General features: G+C 41.2%; 1 protein-coding gene across 3 annotated transcripts in view; it reads left to right on the top strand.

The window, feature by feature from the left end:
- Positions 1–22,501, top strand: part of GALNT18 (polypeptide N-acetylgalactosaminyltransferase 18) — a 230,976-nt gene that overhangs the window by 186,700 nt on the left and 21,775 nt on the right. Inside the window, exon 11 of one of the 3 annotated variants that reach the window (XM_036383367.2) lies at positions 21,277–21,414. The exons of the other annotated variants lie outside the window; for them this stretch is intronic. Within the exon in view, the coding sequence (XP_036239260.1) occupies positions 21,277–21,414 (138 nt within the window). The remainder of the gene's footprint in view (positions 1–21,276; positions 21,415–22,501) is intronic. 3 annotated transcript variants of the gene reach the window in all.

The following is a 22,501-nucleotide window of genomic DNA, read 5'->3' as shown; positions in this document are numbered from 1 at the left end:
CCAGGGGAAAGATGACCATCCCGCGCCCTGCTGGAGGGAGCTGCTCTTCTCAGAATCCCAGTATTAGGACAGGCAGGGGAGGGAAAAGGGCTAGGATCAGGGTTAGAGGGAGAACTGGGTTGCAAACTCGAAGAGGACTGTTTTCTCAATTTAGAACCTGATTTTAACAACGTTTTAACTTGGGAGGACCAAAAGCTGATTTTTGCCAGTTTTGTCTCTCCATTTTTTACAGAGTCGGGTAATTTCTTAGTTATAAGATCCCAAAAACTATAATTATTTAATTGGTCAGTGGAAACTTCAGGAAATTGAGAAAACAGCCATTTTATTAACCTTTTCAACTCCTTTTTTGGAATATGAAACCCCCCCCCCCCCAACAAGGATATCCCCAACTTGGATAAAGGCTCTCCTTTGAGCTGCTGACTGCTTTGCACCCATTGCAAAAGAGATGTTAAGAGCAGCTCAAACCACCCACCACTTCAGGAAAAGGAAAAAGAAATCAAGAAGAGCTCCACGCTGGCCCCTGTCTGAAAAGAGAGTGGCTGCGCAACCGAGGAAAGAAGAAAATTGCCTCTGCCCGCCCAGGGCAACGAGGAATAAAAGGGTTAAAAGGACATGGGGGAGAAAAAGACTCACGGAATTCCAGCGAGGGCAAAAAAAAAACGTCTGAAGTGGTGTCCTGTCCCGGGATGACTCCTGAAGTGCTTCGGAGCTGCCATCCCGTCCCCGGGTAGTACAGTGTGCTAAAACACCGCCGAATTCGCCCCCGGGGGGATTTTGCGACTAATTGGGACTGTTTGTCTCGGAACGCGGGTTCCGCGGTTCTCTTCGACGAGGCGGTTACCGGCACCGCGAGTGCCGAGAGAACACAAACGTGCCACACGTTTGGGCGCCAAAATCTGTGGTAGCCGTGACTTTAAAAGTCCTGCCTGAGCCGCCGTCCACGCCAGCCAGCAGACGGAGCGGGAGGAGTGCGCGGTTTCTCGGCTCGGCACGTGGGAGCCGCTCCGTCGACAGGGACACGCCGGATCGGCAGGTCAGCTCTGCCAGAGGCAGATAAAGAGGCACGGTACCAACAGACAGGGAATGGGGAGAGCGTCCCCCGACCAGTCCAGGTTTTATTCCAGAACACGGAGTAACACCCAGGGGAAGCCGCCGGACCGAAGGGCGGCAGGGGGAGGGAATACACGTGTTATATAGGAGAAACGGGAGGGGGTGAGCTCAGACAGGCAGCGAATGGGCGCCCACGGTGAGCGCGGGCTTTTCAGAGAGACAAGACGGGTAACCAACCGAGAGAGCTCAAGGTGGGACCCCCGTCCCCGGCCCAATAATTCCATGTATAGCACTGAAGTTTCTGGATAAAAGGGGGGTATTTGGGGGTGACAGAAAGGGCGCAGGTTTCCAGGGTGATGGACAGATAACTGTGAAAGAGGGGGAATTCCAGACAGAACCATTATACAGAAAAAGGGGGTAACAGAACATTCCAGCTTAAACTGGGGGTGCATAATAACACAACACAACAGGAGTAGTTGCAAAAAACTCCCAGAAACTTCTAAACTCTTTTTGTATGGTTCATGAATGCTTCTTTTAAAGTGTTTCTAATATATATTTTTATAAAAGCTATGTTTTCTTCTATCAACTCTCTTAGCATGGTGATTGTTCATACACAGATATTTTTCATACATTTCAGAAAAATATCTTCTGTTATTTATAAGTTTGTTAAGTGTGTGTGTAAAACACATAATCATTCCAAACTGAGACTCAGTGCAAGAAAATAGTTTACTAGAAGGCCTGACATGCAACAGATGCAGACTGTCAGGGAATAAGGGAGAAAACAACAAAACCTGCAGATGGATCAATGACTGGCCCTTCAGAGTTGAAAAATCACTGCCTTGAAGATGAAGTGTCTACAATAAAAACATTTCAGGCTGCCTTTTATAGGCAGTAAAAGGGAGCACAGCAGCTGTTTAACAGCTCTCAGTTACATGAAAACTCAGGGTTGCAGTTCACGTTTGTCTTGAGGCAAATGTTCGATGCATTCAGCAGCTGTGTACAGGGCAGCCTGACCTGACAGCACCACTTCTTCCTGACATGTTAGGCTGAGCTGGGGCATCATTTCCTTGAGGATGATCCTTTCATGTGTGCAGACCCGCAGAGGGCTGTTGTATTGCACTAAATAATTATTTAGTTGTTTGCACTGGGTGTTTGGTAATTTGCACTGTTCACATGATTTGTATACTACCACCACGTGGTCTTCCCCTTCCCCCTCCACCCCCAAGTGTCAGTGTTGGTGGTCTCTCCCTGGTTTACTCCTTCCCTCGCCCCTCCTCACTTGTATCCCATTGGCTGTTGCCCCCTTCCTCTGCCCCCCTTCCCTTCTGCTCAAAATCCCCCCGCGGGAAGGGGACGCTCTCTGTTCTGTCTGGGAGGTTGCCTGATCTGGTGTTTCCTATCAAGTCAATAAACTGAGGACATTTGTCCCTGCATGGAGAAGAGCAGTTGTCGTCTTTTGCCTTTTGTCCATCGTGTGGGCTGGGCTCCATAGCTAGCTGGAGTGGACCTGAACAGCCCCGCCAGGCACAACAGTCTTGCAGCTGGCGCCCACCATGGGGCTCAGAGCCACAACCCTGAGATTAAGAGTCTCATGTTCTACCAACTGAGCTGTACAGACCTGAGCTCTACAAACCATCCAGTTCTATCTTGGGCTAGGGACTTTTTCAGTGAGCAGTCAGACCATGAACAGAGCAAGTCCTTGCTGTGGCAGTGTTGGGTTTGCAGTTGGACTGGATGATCTGAATCTTCTTTTCCAGACTTAGAGAGTTTTTCATTGCAGGTGAAGATCAATGGTGTTGAATTTTTAGCTTCTGGGTGTGGATCTGAGGGATTTGCACACTGCTCTCTTTGTCCAGCCAAAGTGAGTCTGTTATTATTCCCACAGCATGGGGAATAGCCTGGCTGGGCAGTCTGACTCCCAGGGTATGTGCTCCTCTTCTTCCGGGGGCAGCATCTGACAGCACTGCCAGCTGATGTTGTCCTACAAGTTGTCCTTTGCCTTTTTTATGAACTCTTGTGGAATGATCTAAGCATTGGGCCTAACTCAAACTTTTATGTACATGCTTGATTTCTGGGAACAAGGATGCTTTTCCACAATAAATAGCCTTCCCCCCCACCCCCGCCAAATCTAGGTTGCTTGGTTTGGTAGAGGCCCAGGTAATAGAAGATAATGTAGAGAGTCAGTGAAACTGCCTGGCAAGCATGGTTATCAGCATTATTAGATTATATTTTTTATTTTAAACATATTCTGTAAATTGTTGTAGCAATTAATGTCTTATGTAAGACATTCCTGCTGAGTAGTTTATTAAGTTTATTTATATTTCTGCTGATTTCTTTTAGTGCATAAATCCTGGTTTTGATCATAGTAAAGTTAATAGGAATTGTGACCTTGTTTGCAAGGGAAGCAAAATCTCGTGTTAGTTTTTTGCAATCCTTTTCAAAGTTGAGTTTTCCTATGTATACCTGAGAAGATTAATTCAAAGCTGCAGTCTCTTTAGAATATATGACATCAGGTACATCAGGGAGCTACAGAGAAGTTTCAAAGGCTTCCAAAACCAGCCAGTCCTTATTGGCCTAGCATAGGCAGTGCAACGCTTTGTTCCTGGGGATGTGTTATGGATGAAGATATTTCACATTATATAATACTTTCTTTTTTTTAGTATTTTTTCCTTAAGTTTGAATCTGGCCAAATTCTCATTATTTTCTTCAGTGCAAAGTTTCAGAGGGAAAACCTGTTAATCTGATTCCTGGGTTTGGAGCAGTTTTATACTGAGCCTTTTGCCATGAGTGATTTTTTTCCGTACTTGCTGTGGTAGCATTAATTTTGCAGTTGGACTCAATCTTAAAAGTCTTTTCCAGCCTTAATAAGAGAGTTTTTCATTGCAGGTAAAGATCAGGGGTGTTGAATTTGTAGCTTTTGAGTGCGGATCTGATGGGTCTGAGGGATTTGCACACTCTTATTTTGCAACTGAATAAGAGTCTTTATACTAATAGGACAGAGACCAACTTGCCTCTTCATTTTATGAAAGTATCAGACATAATGAATGTCATTCTCTGTTCAGAGGGTAAAAGACACTGGAATTCAAAAGAATCAGCACAAGTGGTCCTTCTTCAGGTTTACAGACCTGGATAGGTCTTTTGTATGTTACACTTCACTGGTTGAAAACAAAAGCAGAGGGAAAAAGCTGTAGAACTGCATTATTCTGTATCAGAGGTAATATTTTTTACATCCCTCAATTTGAAAATAATGGAATGGATATTTCTGCTTATTTATTTTTGTGTTCAAAACCATAGTGTGAAAACATTGCGTGTACCTGTGAGAATTGAGAGAACTGATCACTTGGAATTGAAACTCCAACCATGGCGAAATAAAAGAGTTGAAAAATAATCTTTTTTTTCCTAAGAGTAACATTGATTTTCTCATTTGGAAGCATATAGAATTTTTGTAGCCTTGGAGAAATGGTTTTGTTTTGAAGAAATTTTATCTTTGTTTCAACAGAATGGTCTAGAATGAAAAAGAACTTTAAAATGTCTTATATGCTTCTGAAATCTGTATCCTTCCCTAGTGTATAGGCTTACTGCTGAAGGTGAGCATGAATAATGAAAAAGGAAAATACCACTGTAAGGTGAAATTAGTGATCTGGCTAAAGCACTAATCTTGATGTTGAGGTTTCAGGACCTGACCTGAAGTGAAAAAACAAGAATTCAAAAAGTAGTTCAATTCTTTTAAGTGCTGTGAGGAAGAGTATTAAGAACTTGAATTCAGAACTTAGAGCCAAGAAGGCTCTAAGAAAAAAAAAAAGGCCAAGTATTTTTCTGATTAAGAAATGACTGCTCCTTTAAGCCCTTTAAGCAGATAGATGCAGCAGGAGAGTCAAAGATAGCTTGTCCAGTGCCACAGAAGACATGTTTTTGAAAAAGCAAATAAAACCCCAACCACAAAATGTAACAGGAATAAGAGCAGTTGTCTGTAATATGCTGTATCTGTTCACTCATCCATTCTTCTAAGTAAGAGGGAAATGCTCATCTTAGAGAATGGATAAGAGCTCTTTTATGATAGCAGATCTATTTAATATTTTACAGTAGAGGTACTGGTGCAATTTTCCGTATATTAGAAGATGTGCTGAAAAGATAGAGAGGCATAAGTTAGCCTTTAATGGGAGGAAAAATTTCAAATGCTGATCAGAAGCAATGTCAGAAGGGTACTCAGAAAATGCTATCAAAGACATTCAGTTCCTCAGCTTTTGCCGAGTAAAGCAGGATTTCCATAGAGATAATAGAAACTTCAACTGGCAAAAAAATCTGATGGAATTTACCTAGACTTGATAAACTCAGCTTTCATCACATTACTGCAGAAAAGAATAATGCATTGTGTCAGCAAAAAATAGTAGTGAGGGAGCTTGTGGAGTGCTCAGAGCACCACCCTGGGACGACAGGGGATGCTCCTGTGGAGAGACAGTGGGATTATTCAATTAATCAATTAACGTATCTGTTCCCCTCTGTTGGACCACATGGCTTAGACTGGGGACTTTCTCGCTGTGTGATGTTTTTGGGAGGATTTTTATTTATTGCTTTTAAGAAAAACTGGTTAGTTGATGATGCTGTAGTGTCGTGAGCCACCAGCCCATTGGCAGTCGAGCGAGAGGCAGCGGTGCCACGACCTTCCAGGACAATCCAGCAACGGAGCCGCTTGCTTGGGGGCACAGGAACACACACACACCATCACACACACACACACCATCACTCTCACACACCATCACTCACACACCATCATAGGCACAGGCAGACACCATCACACACACACCATCACAGGCACAGGCACACACCATTACTCACACACACACACACCATCACTGCAGCACACACGTCATCACTCACATACACACCATCACTCACACACACACCATCACAGGCACACACCATCACAGGCACACCATCATAGGCACAGGCAGACACCATCACACACACACCACCACAGGCACAGGCACACACCATTACTCACACACACACACACCATCACTGCAGCACACACATCATCACTCACACACACACCATCACAGGCACACACCATCACTCACACACACACCATCACAGGCACAGGCACACACCATCACTGCAGCACACACACACCATCACTTACACACCATAGGCACAGGCACACACCATCACTCTCAGACACACCATCTCTCACACTCACACACTATCACTCACACACCCCCACTCCAGCACATGCTTCCAGCAGCTCTTGTAGGCTCACTAATAACAAAAGAAGTGGGAAGGTCTTTGTGTGGAGTTCCCAGGAGGAGCTTTATTCCAGCCACGCACAAAGCTGACCGAGGACAAACACAAAACAACAGTCCAGGCTCCAGGGTTAAATATGGGGGCCAGGGGCAGAGCACAGCATCAGGGCCAACGGGCTGAGGGCTCAGGGCGGTGCAGAGGCGGGACAAGGGGTGGCAGCCAATAGGGTAAAGGGGCGGGACACTGCAGCAGAAGGGGCCAATGGGTAAGCAGGGAAGGGGGAACATTCTAGGGCACATGCATATAAGGAAAAAGGGGCGGAGAGGCCAACAGGCCAACCAGGGAGGCAGAACTGGGGTATATTTGCGTATACAACAAAGCATCCTGGGAGAGGCTCTACTCAGTTTCCTTGAACAGGGGAGATTTTTCCAATTTAGGGTCTCTCCCTCCAAGAAACCATAATGGACCCTTTGTGTGTAGGGCCACCGGCCTCCACAACATACATAACAGAAGGTTCCTCACAGATTTTGTTTTAATAATTTATAAAGTATTTTCACTTTGTGTTTTGTGTGTCATGTTATCATTACCTTGCCTGTTTTCTCTATTGCTTAGATGTTGCATTTGCCTTTCAGCCTTTGGGTTATTCTCTTCATCTTGAATTCTGTTGCCTTTCTGTATAACTAAATCCATCTTTATCATCTTTCTTGGATATCTTGTCCACAGTTGCTATGTCTGTTATTGATATGGAAGGAGAGGAGCATATATCTGCGTCTTTATAGTTTGACTAGAAGCAATTTATTCAGCATTTTGTTAAATAGGTGAGGCTGGTGCAGGAAGAAGGCAAATAAAATATAAAATTAATTGACTTCCAGGCTATGTAATGCCCTCTTTTGATAGGTTTTTTTGAATTTTATATTATTCAAATAATTATTATTGAGCTTCTCATGGTCACTGTAAGAGCTTTCTTCCCTAGTTTACATTTTAAGGCAATTTGCCCAGAATATCTGTAATAAAAAAACTCCTGCATTGAAAATGTAATTGAAACAAACTGTCGAGAGCAACTGCAGTGCCTAAGAATTTAAAATTATCAGAGCATTTCAAGCTCTCTTGTACTTTTTTAATTTAGAAGAGATGAGAGTTGTTGCCCTGAATATTATACAACAGCTTAGAACTGTTCTCATCTAGGAAATAAAAATGCACATACATTTCCAGGCTTTTTCTTTTTTTTTTTTTCTTATGCTATGCTATAACAAGTGATTTTTTTGTAAGGCTAGTTTTGGTCAAATTGATCTCAACAGGTTAAAATATCATAAAATGTGGAGGTGAAATATTGGTGGGCTGCTAGATGAGAAGCCTGATGCTAGATTTTGGATTTGGATTCAGAGCTGTGGGCTGGTGCTGAAGGGCTTTGAAGCTCACATCCCCAAAATACTCAAAGTGTCATGGTTTTGGGGCTGCTGCCACTTTGTGCAGTGCTTGGTTGCTGCCCTGATCTTGGGGCCCAGAGCTGCCTCCTCCGAGCTCTCCCTCAGCCTCTTTGCAAATGAGCATTTCTTGTGTGAGATGATGTAATACAACCATAAAAGAAGGGAAGGGCTTTCCTTTGCTAATTTGGCAATGGCTTTATTTCACACTCTTGGAGAAACAGAGCAGCTGTTTTGGGTACCTGCAGTCTAATCTCATAATCTAATACTGTGGGAGCATTTCACATTTTGTAAGTGTGTTAATTTGAAATAGATCAGAGTTAGATATTATGTAGCTATTACTGGAGTTATCCATATTTTAAAGATGTCTCTTCTCATTGCAAATTGGCACTTCAATCAGGAGTTTTTAAAACCAATTGTCGCTTACAGTCCAAATTCAGCATAAAACTAACAGTTATTGGAGTGTGTGTAGAGCACTTGGAGATGGATGATGTAGTAATTGTGGGATGGTTGTCAATTTAAACATGCTTTTGATTAATATTACACTGTCTCCTGTTACTTCATCAGACAGAAATTCTGAAGGTCAGATTTTTGTTTCTCAAATTCTTAACACTATGTTATTAACTATTAGAGAAGGTAGTTAATACAATAGATGGAAAATTCACTTTATAGTTACTTTAGTTTTATTGATAACTTTATTATGTCAGTCCATTAATTGAAGTCATCCACTGGCTCATTTAAAATTCATGGGCCAAATTCAGTTCCCATGAAAGCACATTTAACTCCCTCTGTAATTACATGAGCCATATTACTTCCATAGCCATCATTCAGATTCTGATCAGCAATTCAGCTTCAGCTTGGGTTCTCCCTGATATTGTTCTGCACTTACAGAGTGTGGTTATTTGCAGAAATTTTATGGAATGATTGTATCCACGGTGTATTTCTGTGAATAGGGGATTTTTTTTTTGTCCTGCTGATTAACCAGCATTTGTCCAATTGGGAAGCACAGAGAATGTCAGAAATTATTTGTTCACATAAAATGTTGATTGAATATTTATGAGTAACTCTGAAAAAAGAAATCTTGCATTGATTTGGAAGCCAAGGAAGGAGCTGTGTTTGTCAGATAATTTATTTGAAATCAGCAATCAAACTAGCTCTTAGCAAGATTTGAGTTCAGTCTAAACCTGAATACATTTACAGAGTGGATGTATTTTTCCCAAAGAAAATATGGGATAGTAGAGATTTTAATCTAGGGCGGTTTCAAGAGCCAATGGCTAGAAATTAAAGCCAGTTGGATGCCCATTAGGAATATGGTGCATATTCCTGTCAGAGCAGGTCAGTGGCCATCACAGGAAGTAATTGTTGGCATCATCAAAGCTGACACAACTCTGTAAACTATAATTTAATACAATACAAATCATTGCACTTAGAGGTAAGCACATGGAAATATGGAGTTTGTGGCATATGGGGGAGCAGAGCGAAAAATGGATTATTCTTTTTGGCTCATGAATCCTCTGACATGTAGGATGTAGCCTGTCACCTCAGCTTCCCTAGTGGCAATTGCAGCTCGGGCTTCTTGGAATTCCGGTTCAGTTGAGAGGGTTCAGAAATAACACTTGCTTGTTACAGTGAATGAATAATGGTGTGCCTTTAAAGAAATTGGGGGGTAGGGGTTTAATGTGTTTTTCTGTATAGCTTTAAAAATAGTTGTTGAATTTCTTGAATTAATTTTCCTTTTCTTTTTTTGTTTTATTTCTCCTAAAGTGTGATTGCACAAATTATACAGCAATAGCTGTGTTATGCCAGGCCTGTCTCCTCAGCTGGCTGTCCACAAAGGCTCAAAGCAATCAAGTGGAAAAGCTGAGAAAAGCATTTAAGTAATTCTGATGTTACTACAGAATTAACTTTGGGGGTTTTTGGCTGGGAACTGCACTGATTGTGGACGTTGGAGCTTTGTTGCTCTTGCTGTGTTAAAGACGTAGTGATTTGTTCAGCATGCATATTCCATTTCAGCAGTTATTTTTGGTGCTTTCAAGCTCTCAAATTAGCCTTAGAACTGTGAAGTCTGCATTGACTGACTCACAAATGGCAGTTTGGAAATTAAAAATGCAACACAGCTCATGAACTCACTAGTTTTGGTGAAAATAACATGAGGTTTAAATAAATATTTTAAAAAGATAAAACTGAGGTTACTGCATTAAACTTGGAATTTTTTAGATAGTGCTGCTTTGTCTTTGGGATGGAGGTCTGCGACCAAAAGGGCAGGGACAAAACTCAGTATAGAAGAATTAGATCATGGTAAATCAGAGCTGTAAATTTCATGTTGGTTTGGGGGTTTAATTTGATCTTCTCTTTTATATTAATACAGAATCAAGTCCTTAAAATTTTTACTTGTCCTTAAATGTCTTTATGCAAGGAAATCTTCAACTGTTCAAATAGAAATTATCAAATACCATTGCATTAGAGGGATACAGTGTGCTAAAAAGGTTTCCTTTGTTAAATTGTGCTTGCACATGTTTTCTTTACATGGGACATATTTTGGGTACCAGCTGATCTCAGGGTTGTGTGCTGTCTGCACTGCTGGATCAAATTATCAAATTATTATCAATCATAATTTTATTTATTTGTGTCCAATGCAGTCACAACACTTAGTCCTTTCACCTACTGCATTGAATTAAACATCTCATCAAGTTTAACCTCATTCTTGTTAGCAATTATGAATTTGGGGGGAGGGGGTGTTAAGCATTTTTGGAGCATGTTGTTTTTTTCCCCAGCTGGCATTTTGAAATTCAGTATCATAGTAATGAGAGTCACTGTGAGTGTCTGCGTAAAGATAGACTGAGACTCTTGGGACCTTCTTGAGCACTCAAGGCATATTTAAATCTCAGCTGTCAAGTGAGCTGCATGTCATTCTGCCAGATGTGTGACATACGTGGTTAGTCCTCTGAGGGACCGAATTTCCCCACTTTCAGCACACCTAATGATTATGGAGTAACTGTATTCTGCAGAGCGCCCATTTCTGGCTTCCAAATATCTTCTAATACCCTATGTCACGTGTTCTCAAGTAAATTCAATCTGCCCTCTGCAGACTCAGCTTGCTGCACATAAATTTGAAGGAATTCTGTAATTTGATCAATATTCCCTGAGATAACGCTGTAGTAAAGGTCACTAAGGAGAAACAACACCACCTACAGATACTGTATCAGGTTAGATGTTTACTTCAGCTTCTTTGGCACTGTTTAGACTTCTAAACATCAATACTGATTAACTTTTTTTGTTAATTAAACATTTACCTCTTAGGATTCTTCCTGTCCCTCCAACTTTGTTGCTCTTCAGCAGTTTTCAGCCTTGCTCTTATGGGAAACTATTTCCCATAGTCACAGAATGTTTGAGGTGGGAAGGGACCTCTGGAGTCCATCTGGTCCAACTCCTCTGCTTAAGGAAAATATCTCATGATACTTTATTTTCCCATTCTATCCACAAATGCAGATGAAACCCAGTTCATCTTGGGCAAGAGGAGTCCCCTGTGTGGGAAAATAATTCAATCTCTTCCCAAATTTGCCAACTCCAAGACAAGTATGTTGTCTGGACAGGGGTGAAAAAAGGTTCCACGATCTCAGGTCCATCACTTCCCCAAAAGACTAAAAGCTCTCCAAGACTTGAGGTAGATATAAAAGAAACTCTGGTATTTCTGACACCTCTTCTTTAAAGGAGCAAACCAAGCATTAAAGAGATAAGGTAACTATAACCAAATAGAATGACCCAATGAAATGTTTCATCTTCAGTACCAAACAGTGGCAGCAGTGAGTCAACAGTGAAAACAGCAGTGGGGATGGAGCCCCCCAGCTGATCATGAAGCATAACAGGACAGGACAGTGACTAAAGCTCTAATTTCAGCAAGCCTGGCCCAAGGATTTCAGTCAGTGCCTAATGAAATGCTTCCTGGGTAACAGCTATGAAATGAGTTTAATTAAATAATAATTAAATCAGGCTTTAAGTGTAAAGCAGCTGCAAAAAAGTCTGAGAGATACTTTGTGCAACAGGAGAGTAAATCAGGTGTCCCATGTGCCATAGAGAATGTGAAGTTAGTTTTATTTAGAGAGTGCTCAGCACTGTACCAGGATCAGGTACATCAGTGTTATTCAGCATCTCAGATGAGGATGTAGCCTGTCACCTCAGCTTCGCATTCATCTCCCAGATTGTTCTATGGCTGTTGAAGGAACAAAATTTTCTGGCACCTTTTTTAGGGCTGATGCAATCTAGTATCATGAGGAAAGGGCTCTGTTGGCTTGAAGCATGCAAAGAGATTTCATATTGAATCATCAAGACTGTGGGTGGTATGATTTTACCTGTTCCACTGTCTTCCTGCAGTGAATCTGACAGGTGCAAGTCACAGGGTGAGTTGTACTGGAGACTGACAAATTTCTGCTCTGAGATTCTGCTTAGGAGGCTGCCAGCAGTGGGCTGGGAAAGGAGCACGCTGAAGGAATAACTTGCAGCTGACTGTAGCTGAGTCTTCCAGGTGTGTAGCTAGGGGAGATCTGGACCAACAGTTTGTTGGCTAAAAATCTGGTGCTTTACTTCAGTCTGGTTGAGTCTGGGGGAAAAGCTAGATACAGTTAGCGTGGTTTTGGGTCAAACCTAGCTCTGCTCTTCTGGGGTTTTGCCACACTCATTTCCTATCCCAGGTCCTAGTAGCCCAGCTGGGACAAGGACAGGGTGTGAGCTGCCTCTTTGCTGAGCTCCTGCACAGGCTGCCTGGGCCTTGGAGCTGTCTCTAGGAATTGAGAGGGTCACTGTCCTCTCTCTGTACAGTTTGGGGTGCAGACATGGGGCAGGACTGCAGTGGTGCTGTCTCCCCAAGGCAGTGTCCTAGCACAGCATTGCTGTGGGCATGGTCCAGTGTCCCCTGGGAAGGAGGGGACAATTCCATTCCACTAATTATTAATTAAATCCCAAACCAATATTTCTCCAGAGCATGCCCTTGCCCTCTGAGGGAACATCTAGCCCTAGAGGGCCTGTGTAGGGCCATAGATTTGGGCTTTAGGGACAATCTGCACAAAATAATACAAATCACTAAATAGTTTATTGTACACTAGACAATTGTAATAATCCTTACTAGTGTTTCTATTCATATGCAAATTAAGAAGCTAACAGTAGGCATTGTTGTTGGTTTAGAACAATCAAAAGGATATTGTAAAATTAATTTACTTAAAAGAGTCTTGAAAGAACTATTATTTATATTGTGAATATTCAGTGACTTTTAATTATGAGTGACTGATGTGCCTAGTTTTTGTATTAATTCTAAACAGCAAGACAGCAGGCTTTTTCTTTTCTTTAAGTCTGTGTCCTGTTGATACTGTTATGGGATAATCTACTTCAGATATTAAAATAAAACCTCCAAAGGCATGCAGAAAATGCAGAGAAAAACCTGACATAATCTGTCTTTGGTGCTGAAGGCAGCTCAGCGTCACAGCCCAGTGGTATCTCGGGGCCTGGAGCTTAGCAGAGCTATTTTAGCTATTCAGTGTTGTACTTGAAGGTCATTTAAACATCCTGGGTTTAGAGCTGTTGGTTTTATTTTGCTGCCTCATCCATCTGATAAGCTGCTAGTCAGAAATCTGAGCCTCTTCTGCTTAGCCTGTGAAGGCCTGAGTTTATATCTAGCCTTCACTGCATAACTGAGTGGCCTAGAAATGAAATTAAATGAAATTAATTGAAAATGGGGGGATATATCTTACCATTTGCATTATTAAGCAACATGCCTTTGCATATCACAGTATTTGCAGTTTCATTTCTTGCCAAGGTTTACAGCCTGATTTGTGCAAAGGGCACAACACAGAGTTGGGAACATTTGCAGGTGTAAGAGAAGTGAAGCTCACTCAGCCAAGCACAGTAAGGATTCCCTCACTGTGCTTGGCTGAGGCAGGCAGCTCAGGCAGTTGAATTAATGTCCTCCTTGACATCAAAGCACTTTTCTGCTTTTTGAACTGCTTTGTTTGTTTATTTGTTCCTAGTTCAGAAAATCTTTTAAGACTTAAATACTCATGGTAAGAAATCTTGGTGTATAGTTGCTTCTAGGGGCATTCTTCTTTTCCATCTTTCCATTAAAAATGCCATTAGCACAAAAAGTACATTTAGTGATAGAAATGTATTAGGTGATGCTTTTCTTTGCCCTTCTTTTGGGTGCTGGAAGAGCAGAATAAAAGAGGAATCTCTGGGATATGAGCACACTATTCCAGCCCGAGACACATCTCAATCTGACTTGCAGAGCCTTGTGAACTTGGCAATTTATTCATGAACACAGGCAGGATTGAAGCTCCAGCTTCTGCATGAGGTCATAGTGTGCAGGATCCTCATTTAAATTTTAGGTGTGACTTCTTTCTCTGAGTGTCATTTGCTGTCACCCTAAAAAGAGTGGAGCCAGTCTTTCAAGGCATTTGGCAGGCAGGGAAAGTGCCTATTCTAGTAAGGCACATATATTTTTCCACTCGCCTTGGAAAGCTTAAAAGTATTTCAGGGAAGAAATTCTCATTTAGGATACAGTTGGGATGGATAAAACTTCATGAGCTCCTGTCAGTCTATGGAGAGATAGCAACAGTAAAGAGTGAAACAAATCAGTTGAAGTGATAGGCTTTATTACTTGAAATACATTATCTACAGCTAAGGCATAATATTTTTACTTTTTGTAGGCTACTGTGATTAAGGATTTGCTTGGATTTGGATGCTGTCCATTTAAAATAGGAGAAATTATTTTCTTCAGCTTAATGGACTTAATGTGGTTTAAGACGAAAAATACCCCTGAGTGCGCCCAGATGGGAACAGAGTAACTTTGCTTTGTTCTCCATGAAAGGGAAACTGCACCAAGCTGCACCTCTCACCCCTGCCTGATGAACAGCCACACCACAGGCCCCCTTCAGCACAAGCCCAAAGGGAAAGAAAGCCTTTGTTCTTTTATAAAAAGAGAAAAGCTTATCTGTTGATGACAGAGATAATCAACAAAAAGTGGTAAATGTGCTCTTTGCTTTGGTGGTTATCAGTCATGCCTGCAACAGCAGAATTCAAGCTCTCCTCCATACTCTGTTGTAAAGTTGGTTGTTAAGTCATGTAAGTCATTTAAAGAAAAGCACATCACAGCACAGACATCAGATGTCTGAAATTTTATTCATATTATGACAAAGCATGCAGCTAAACCTGACAGAGATCTCATTTATTATAGTTGATTAAAAATAATGTTACTGAGCATGAAACTAGGCTACATATAGTATTTGTCTTTTCTGTCAATGTAGGCATGTATGACATGATAACCTGAGGCAAATAGTGCCAGGTTGAACTCTGAAAAGTGACTAATTCTAACCTGGGAGAGGACCGCAGAAGTACCCACTGAGCAGCTCAAGTGGTGGAGCTTGATACAAAACCAGCTGTTTGTCACTGAAAGTGCAGCACTGAATGTTCTGTGCATGGAAATGCACAATGTACCTGCAAGTAATAAGCCTTTAAGATGTTGTTCCCCAATGGCAGTATCTCAGCTGTAAGACAATTCCTGAAACCAGGTGAGAGACAAAACACTGAAGAAGATTGTTTGTGTGACTGCTGTGCATCTGTGCTGAGTTTCTCTCACATTCTTGTGCTTGAACAAAGTGAAATTCTTTTTCATTCTTTTAGTTTTGGTGTTTGAGGCCCTCTGCTGCACTGCAGAGGCTTTTGTCCCTCCTCACTGTGTTGGAGCCCTGGTAGTGCTCCACACCATTGGTGCTTCTCATCCTATGGGTCTCCAGAAGGGTCGTGTTCCAGCTTTTATAATATCCACAATTAGACTTTCAGAGTAGAATTATTTCAGAGGTTAGGAGGTCGAGTGGGAGGTTAAAACTGCTACTGAAGGAAACACTGCTAAAGGGACTAGGTGAGAACATCCGAGCTTCACTTTTGTCAAAGTGCTCTGACACACTGGGATGTTCTAAGTTATTATTTTAGTTTTAATTTGCATAATAATTTTGGCATTGCCATTGTAACTGAAGTCTCTAAGCGGATTCTTTGGTTGCAGGTGGTTTGACATTTCAATTTGTCTTCTTAAAGGTGCTTGCATGAGGGTCACTTTATAAACTTAACTCTGGCCGATGAACTCTTGTGGTTGTATTGTTCTTTGAGGTGTCTCTGTGGGGGAAGAATATGTCCTTGCTAGTAGTTAAAAAAAAAACAAACAAAAGAGAGATTGTCACTAAACAACTTAGGTTAAAATGTGTTCACTTCCACATAGAAGTTTTAATGTCTTTATTTTATTGTCTTTAGCACAAAAAGTAACTACATTTTAGATAATTTTTTTCTTGAATTTGCATGTGTTGCTGCCAGTGTAGTACCTCTGGAAAACTGACATCAAATGCAAACATGATTCTAAGAATGGGTGAGACTGGCTCATCTGATCTTAGAAACAGATTTGTGATTCCTTTAAGTGAAGCCAGGAGAAAGAATAGGCTTATGTGTAAAGCTATACCTGTAGGGAGCTGGGGATTCTTCCAGAGTTGTACAGTAACTACCTTCCTTTGTTCCTGTCACAAAATGATGAAAAATTACAGCACTTGTGGAACACAAGAGGAATTAAAGGAGCTCTGTATCCACAGCCATTGCTCACTGCCATACAAAATTAAACATGACAGGGCTGGATTACAAAGCAAAACTAAATGAATCTACAAACTGAAAACCTCAAACAAACAAGCAGGAACTTCAAAACCCTTGAGATCAAGGTGTTTGCTGTAGAGCATCTTAAGAGGGTGTGGCATTTGGCTGTAATTTGCCTTAACTTATCCCTTGTAGACAAAAAAATTAATCTAATTTGGTTTAGAAAACATAATACTGGTAGAAATAACAAATTTTTTTTTAGAAAACTCTCAGGTTATACCACTAGAAGAACCACTTTCTGAAGAGTGGTAAGCTACATGATACATCCCTGGCACTGCATCTCTTTTATTGTTATGCTTATTATTGCAGTTCTAAGCACTCCAATAATTACCCAGATGTCTTCTATATCAAGTGCTCTACAACCTCAGAATAAAACCTTGACTTGATACACTCAATACACCCTTGACTTGAAACCTTGACTTGATGCACTCAGTACACCCTTGACTTGAAGAGCTAAAGCCTACAAACAGAGTATTAGAAACAGGAGATTCTGGGAGAGAGGAGAAGGGAATGCTAGGAGGTACTGACAGAGCATTCTTGGATTAATCAGAAAAATTAAAATTACTGTTTTATTTTTTTCATTTTGAACATTTGGGAAATTCTGTGCAATGGGCAGAGAACAGTGAAGGCTGGCAATTAGGAGCTGGATCATAAGCTGGTAATACTTGCTTGGCTGATAAGTAACATGAGAAGGGTTCAGAAGGGCTTTGAAAATGAAGACAAGTGAGTTTAAGCAGTGTGGAAAACAGAACAAGAGGAAAGATACTGCCTTTCAGAAAGGCAGCCTGGAAACCGACATTAGGAAGCATACAGGGATTTGAAGTGGGCATGAATCTTGACATCAGCGAGGAAACCAGCAAGGGTCAACTTTAAGTGGAAAAGTTGTATTTTATTGCAGGAAAAATAGGCTGTATGGCAAGACTTGATGATTGGGAAGAGGTTCAAGGTGAAGATGTGCATTATATAAACACACAATTATCTGAACATGACTGTGCCCATTCTAATCTGGAGGTCTAGCTATGAAAAGGTAAAAAACCCTGCTTTTAGATTATTGATGCTGAGTTACCAAGTGCTTATACACAGATGGCAGTGAACTAGCTCAGATTTTAATTTGCCTAGAAGTCAGCTCTGCTTTAAAGGATGGACCAGTCCATCAGCGAATGGAAACAAAAGCTGTTTGTTTCCTGGTGAGTATGTGTTGAAGGAAAAGAAAACAGGGTAAGAAAGACATGGGATTCTTTAGGAATCCACAAAGAAAACTGTGAAGGTTAAAGAGAGGTTAGTGGGAAAGGGTGAAGGAAACTGCAGATAGGTCCAAGTCACAGGAGCCATAAGACAACATGTTTTTAAAAAAGCAGGACACAGATGCCAGAATGGTCCTGGATTTTTTTGCTGCCCTGTTTTTTTGGTTGGGTTTTTTTTTTTTTTTTTTGTCTTGTGGAAGAGATGTAGAGATCTTGTGCAGAGAAACGAGCAAAACCCAGAGAAACATTAGGAACCAAATCAAGTAAATTTTAATTTATCCAGTTCCTGTTAATTCTGTACTTACCAGAATTAGGAGAACTATGGCAGTAAATACTGAGAGCATATATAAAACCCATGATTGACAGCTTTATTCAATTTAAAAAGTGGAGCTTAAGTTAATAGGATTTTTGTCTGCTTGTTTAAAATAAAACCAATGCAGAATACCAAAGTAGGCAAAAACGGAATTAAGTATTCCACTGCAATATGTGTTCATGAATTTAAATTAAAAAGAAAAGATCTGGCATTTAGTACCTGTCTATTTTCTATCAAAATGTTAACATATTTGTGATTTTAAGCATGTATTTCTAGCACCACAGTGTATTATTTAAGGTTTCTGAGCACCTTGGTTTTATTACTATCAAATATTGTTGCTTGGAGTTCAGGTCCTAATTAGTGCATGGACATGAAGAAGAGCAAGTAGGTCAAATAATCAGTATGCTGGTGCCTTAATTCAGTAGATTCAAATCTAAACACTGAAGTGAAATAGTGAATCTCACTTTAATACCATTAAAATCTAAGTTAAGGTGTTGCTACACTTGGTATACCAGAGCTGTCAGCTCTTCACTAAGGCAAGATTCCAAGTTAATTGATCCTCAGCATGGGTACAGTATCATCATAATGGTTCTAAAGTTGAACCATCAGGCTGAAAACCTGCCTCCAAAACCAGCATGAATCTTCTGAGGGTTCACCTGTGGCTTAGGAGTAACTTTCTATAATTCTCAGTCCATGTTCTCATGTATTTCCTTCCTCAGCAGTGTTTTAGGGCAGCACAGGACACAGAGATGCTGTTGCTACAGGACAGCACAGCCTCTCTCCTCTGCCACTTCCTACATGAATAATAAATGGGAAAACACTTGATTTTCATCTTAGTGATGTATATGTTTGTGTTGTTCAGAATGAACTTGGATTCTGTTGGGCATTTTCTAATCAGGGCTGGAAAGCTCTTTCTTTCTGATGTATTTATGTAGCAAGAAATGCCAGAATAGGAATCAGGAACAATACAAACAGCCAAATAAAGGCAATGGGAGCTAAGTCTGGATTTACTGGAATCCATCAGACTGCTCCTTGGCTGGAGTTACAGTCAAGTATGAATCTGCTATGAGACTTTGGACCTAGTATGTTAATATATTAATCCTGACAATAAATGACTTCATGGATTCATTTGGAAAAAAATATGGTTCAAAGATGGAATAAAGCACTGGTAAATCAGGCTTCTTATCCCTCAGTTATTATGCCAAAGGCAAAGTAGCAAATAAATACTGCTAGTGGTGAGCATTAAGTTTGCTCATTATAAATGCAGAGACATGTACCAGTCTCCAGCGTGATTTCATCTGGGAACATTGCCACAAGGATTACAAATGGCTTTCAGCCTGAAAATTGGTATGTATTGCTCTAAGCTTACAGTGGGGAGTTGGCAATTTATCCTTCAGATAATCATCTTGTGTTAAGTTGAACATCTAAGTGTAATTTTTTGCAACATGATAAACCAGCTCCTATGAATAATTTACTGCAACTGGCAACCCACTTCAGCTCTGAAGTCTTTATGAAGTCTGGTGGCTTTTCAAAGTTTAATAGCAAACTTGGATCCAAGACTCCCATCACACTCAAAGTCAGTGGAATTTCAGTGTTAATTGCAATGGGAATCACAATTTGACCTTTTAGGGCAAACTTCTCAAGGACAGAAGTTCTGCATGACAGCATTTGAAAGGCCAAAGCTGTGCATTTGTGTCCAAGTACGCAGAGTTCATTTACTCTATAGCATCATGGGGGGTTGTGCAGATTTTATCTTGGGTAAGTGTTTGAAATATTTTCACTGGGCAAAAAAATATTGGCTGGATTACCTTGGGTTTAATTTCTCCCATGGCAGGCTTAGGTGTGTTCTGCACTGTGCCACTGCAACACAGCTACACGATATGTGAGTGTTGCACCAAAATTATCCTTCCAGCCCTACAGGAAACCTGCCAAGGTGATCAAGTTGGTGTTTTTCAGAAAGAGCAGCAGCACCTTTCAGTTTGGCAGGCCCTGACTGAGTGGCTGATCTGTACAGTGGGGTCTGTCCCAGCCTTTTGGTCTGGCTCTGTCTGACCAGGCTGGGCCAGAGCTGAAGTACAGGAGGAAATTCTGTGGACTGTGCTTAGCATCATCCCCCTGTGTAAAACAGAGGCAACCAAACCTTGTCACAGATCTTTAATATCAGCAAGGAAGTACTCTACATGCACGTGTAGGTTCCATATACATTGTCTCAGCTCTAAACCTTTATACATCACTAACTGTTATTTTCTGATTTTGAGCCTCCTTGCTCAGCTCTCCTTTGTGCTGTGCTCCTTCCATGCACCCTGGCACCTGTGTGTGCACTCTGCAGGGCTTTTCAGGGAGCAGCAGCTGAGCAGAGGATGAACTCTTTGGCAGTGAGAGGGCTGTGCAAGTGATATTTCAAGATTACAGCTGAAAGCAGAATTTGTCTCAGAGGAGATGGGTGGAAAAGAAGGACCAAAAGACCCTTTGTTCTGAATTTAACAACTGAGATTTAGAGAAGACTGTGACTCCAAGCATGAACTCTCAATTTTCCCTCTTTCCTGCTGATTTGCTACATGAGTTTGCATCAGGAGAGAGGGGAGTCCTGGCATTCCCCAAAAATGAGCAAGGGTGTGGCTTGGTGCAATGACAAATAAAGGGTGAAGCTGCTTCTCCTTACTTCTGGAGTTGGTCTGAGTAGCAGTACTGAATACAGCTCTTGGCAATATTGTAAGCTTTCTTGATAGTGCAGCAAACTCTTAGAAAATGTTAAGCTTAGAATATTAAATAGAAAAAAATAACATTGAGCAAAACTAACATTTAGCAAAAGTTCATCTGAAATGCATGTCTGAATAACATTTAAAACACCTAATTTTCTCCAATAGTTCCTAGTCATTATGATGATTTCCTGAGAATCCTGTGCAGTTCTCAACTACCACTCATTCATGTTCTCATGAATCCTTTCAATATCCTTTAGATATCTTTTTTCAGGACAAATAAATGTTTTTCTTAAGAAAAAAAGATAAATGGTTTAACAAAAACAAGTATGCCTTGACTAAACCACACATTGTCACGTCATATGAGGATCTGGGGAACCATTTAATTAGTTTTAATTATGTGATACCAATCTCACTTTGCTTGTCCTAATGTGAATAGACAGATTATTGGGTAGAGCAAACGGAAATTAAGTGATGGCTTTGGATAGGACACTTCTAGTAAAATAAATTCAAGAAAGCTACAGACTGACTGTTCCTTCAGTTGGATAAAAGGGTATTTGCAAGCCAAGTTTCTCAGCAGATATTAAAAATACTGGAAACAATTTACAAGAAACCCCCACATTTTACAGTCTGGGGGAAGATTATCTATGAAGAGTTTAGTTATGAGGCTGGTCTTTGAGAACACAAGAGAGACTGGAGCAGAAGCTTTGTGGCAGACACCTCTGTCCTGCTTTGAAGGCAACCAGTGTGCTTCTCTTCAGACCCAGGTAGGAAACCTGTGTTACTTTATTAGTTTGCTTGCTGCAAACCTTTAGATTGATAACCCAGGGTTTTGTTTTGAAGAATTCCTTTCCCATCACTTCAGTCTGCTGCGAGCCCCAGGCCTGCAGGGAGCGTTTCCTGAGGTCCCTGAATGCAGCTGGACCTGCAAGGAAGGGAGGCAGCCCGTGGCAGCCTCCAGTCATCCTGTCCCTGTGTGTGTGGCAGTCACCCACCTGCTGGGACAGTGCTGGGAGGAGAGGTGGCAGTGCCAAAGGCTCAGGGCACACATTGACTCTGACACTTTGTGGATCACAAATCCTATCCAAGTTTTTACAGAGTTTCTCACTGACAGTAATGCTGAATCCTTGCAGCTTCACTTGTTGAGAAGGTAAGTGCCTTTTGTCAAACCTAAGTGATTTCCTGAACAGAAGTGCTCCCTGCCAGGTGCCCAGGAGACACAGTTGTACGTCAATGCTGCTGTAGTGAAAAAACAAGATGGTAAAATGCTGTGGGCTAGAACAGACTAATGAAATGTAAGGAGGCTTATTTTGTTACAGACAAAGAGAGTTGTTACCTGCTGCTTTGGTACCAATATTCAAGCAGGATTCTTCCTGTGGAAATTCAGTAGCTCCTCCGGGAGTATGTGTTTGATGGTGATGTGAAAATCTGTGCTTGTTTTGCTAAGGAACTTGGAATGAATGCTGTAAGTCAGCATACAGCAAGTGTCTTGACTGCAGCGGATCAAAATAAATTTTTGTCTAAGGCTTAGTCCCTTGAACAAACACTGCTGTGACATTTGCTGTTGTAGCTCAAATGAAAAATCCAAGTTCTAAGTAAAACTTTCAAAGTTAACGCAACAATTCAGAAGTTCATATTTAGTGTTCAGTCATTTGGACTTCTAGGACAGTACTGGAGTGGTTGTTCAACAAATCACTGCCCTGAATTACTGCAGAATTTCTGTCCTGTTGTGTTGGTTGATGGCAATGTTTGCAGTATTGTAGAACAAATGTGCCAGTGAAATGCATTTCACCTGTATCTTTTCAAGTGTTTTAAACAAGAGTGCCTCAATTGTCCATTTTGTGCTGAAGTGCA

This window comes from Molothrus ater, chromosome 6, assembly GCF_012460135.2.
Source record: "Molothrus ater isolate BHLD 08-10-18 breed brown headed cowbird chromosome 6, BPBGC_Mater_1.1, whole genome shotgun sequence".
Lineage (NCBI taxonomy): Eukaryota > Metazoa > Chordata > Aves > Passeriformes > Icteridae > Molothrus > Molothrus ater.
The sequence above is the reverse complement of the archived record's forward strand: the minus strand, read 5'-3'. Positions and strand labels throughout refer to the sequence as shown.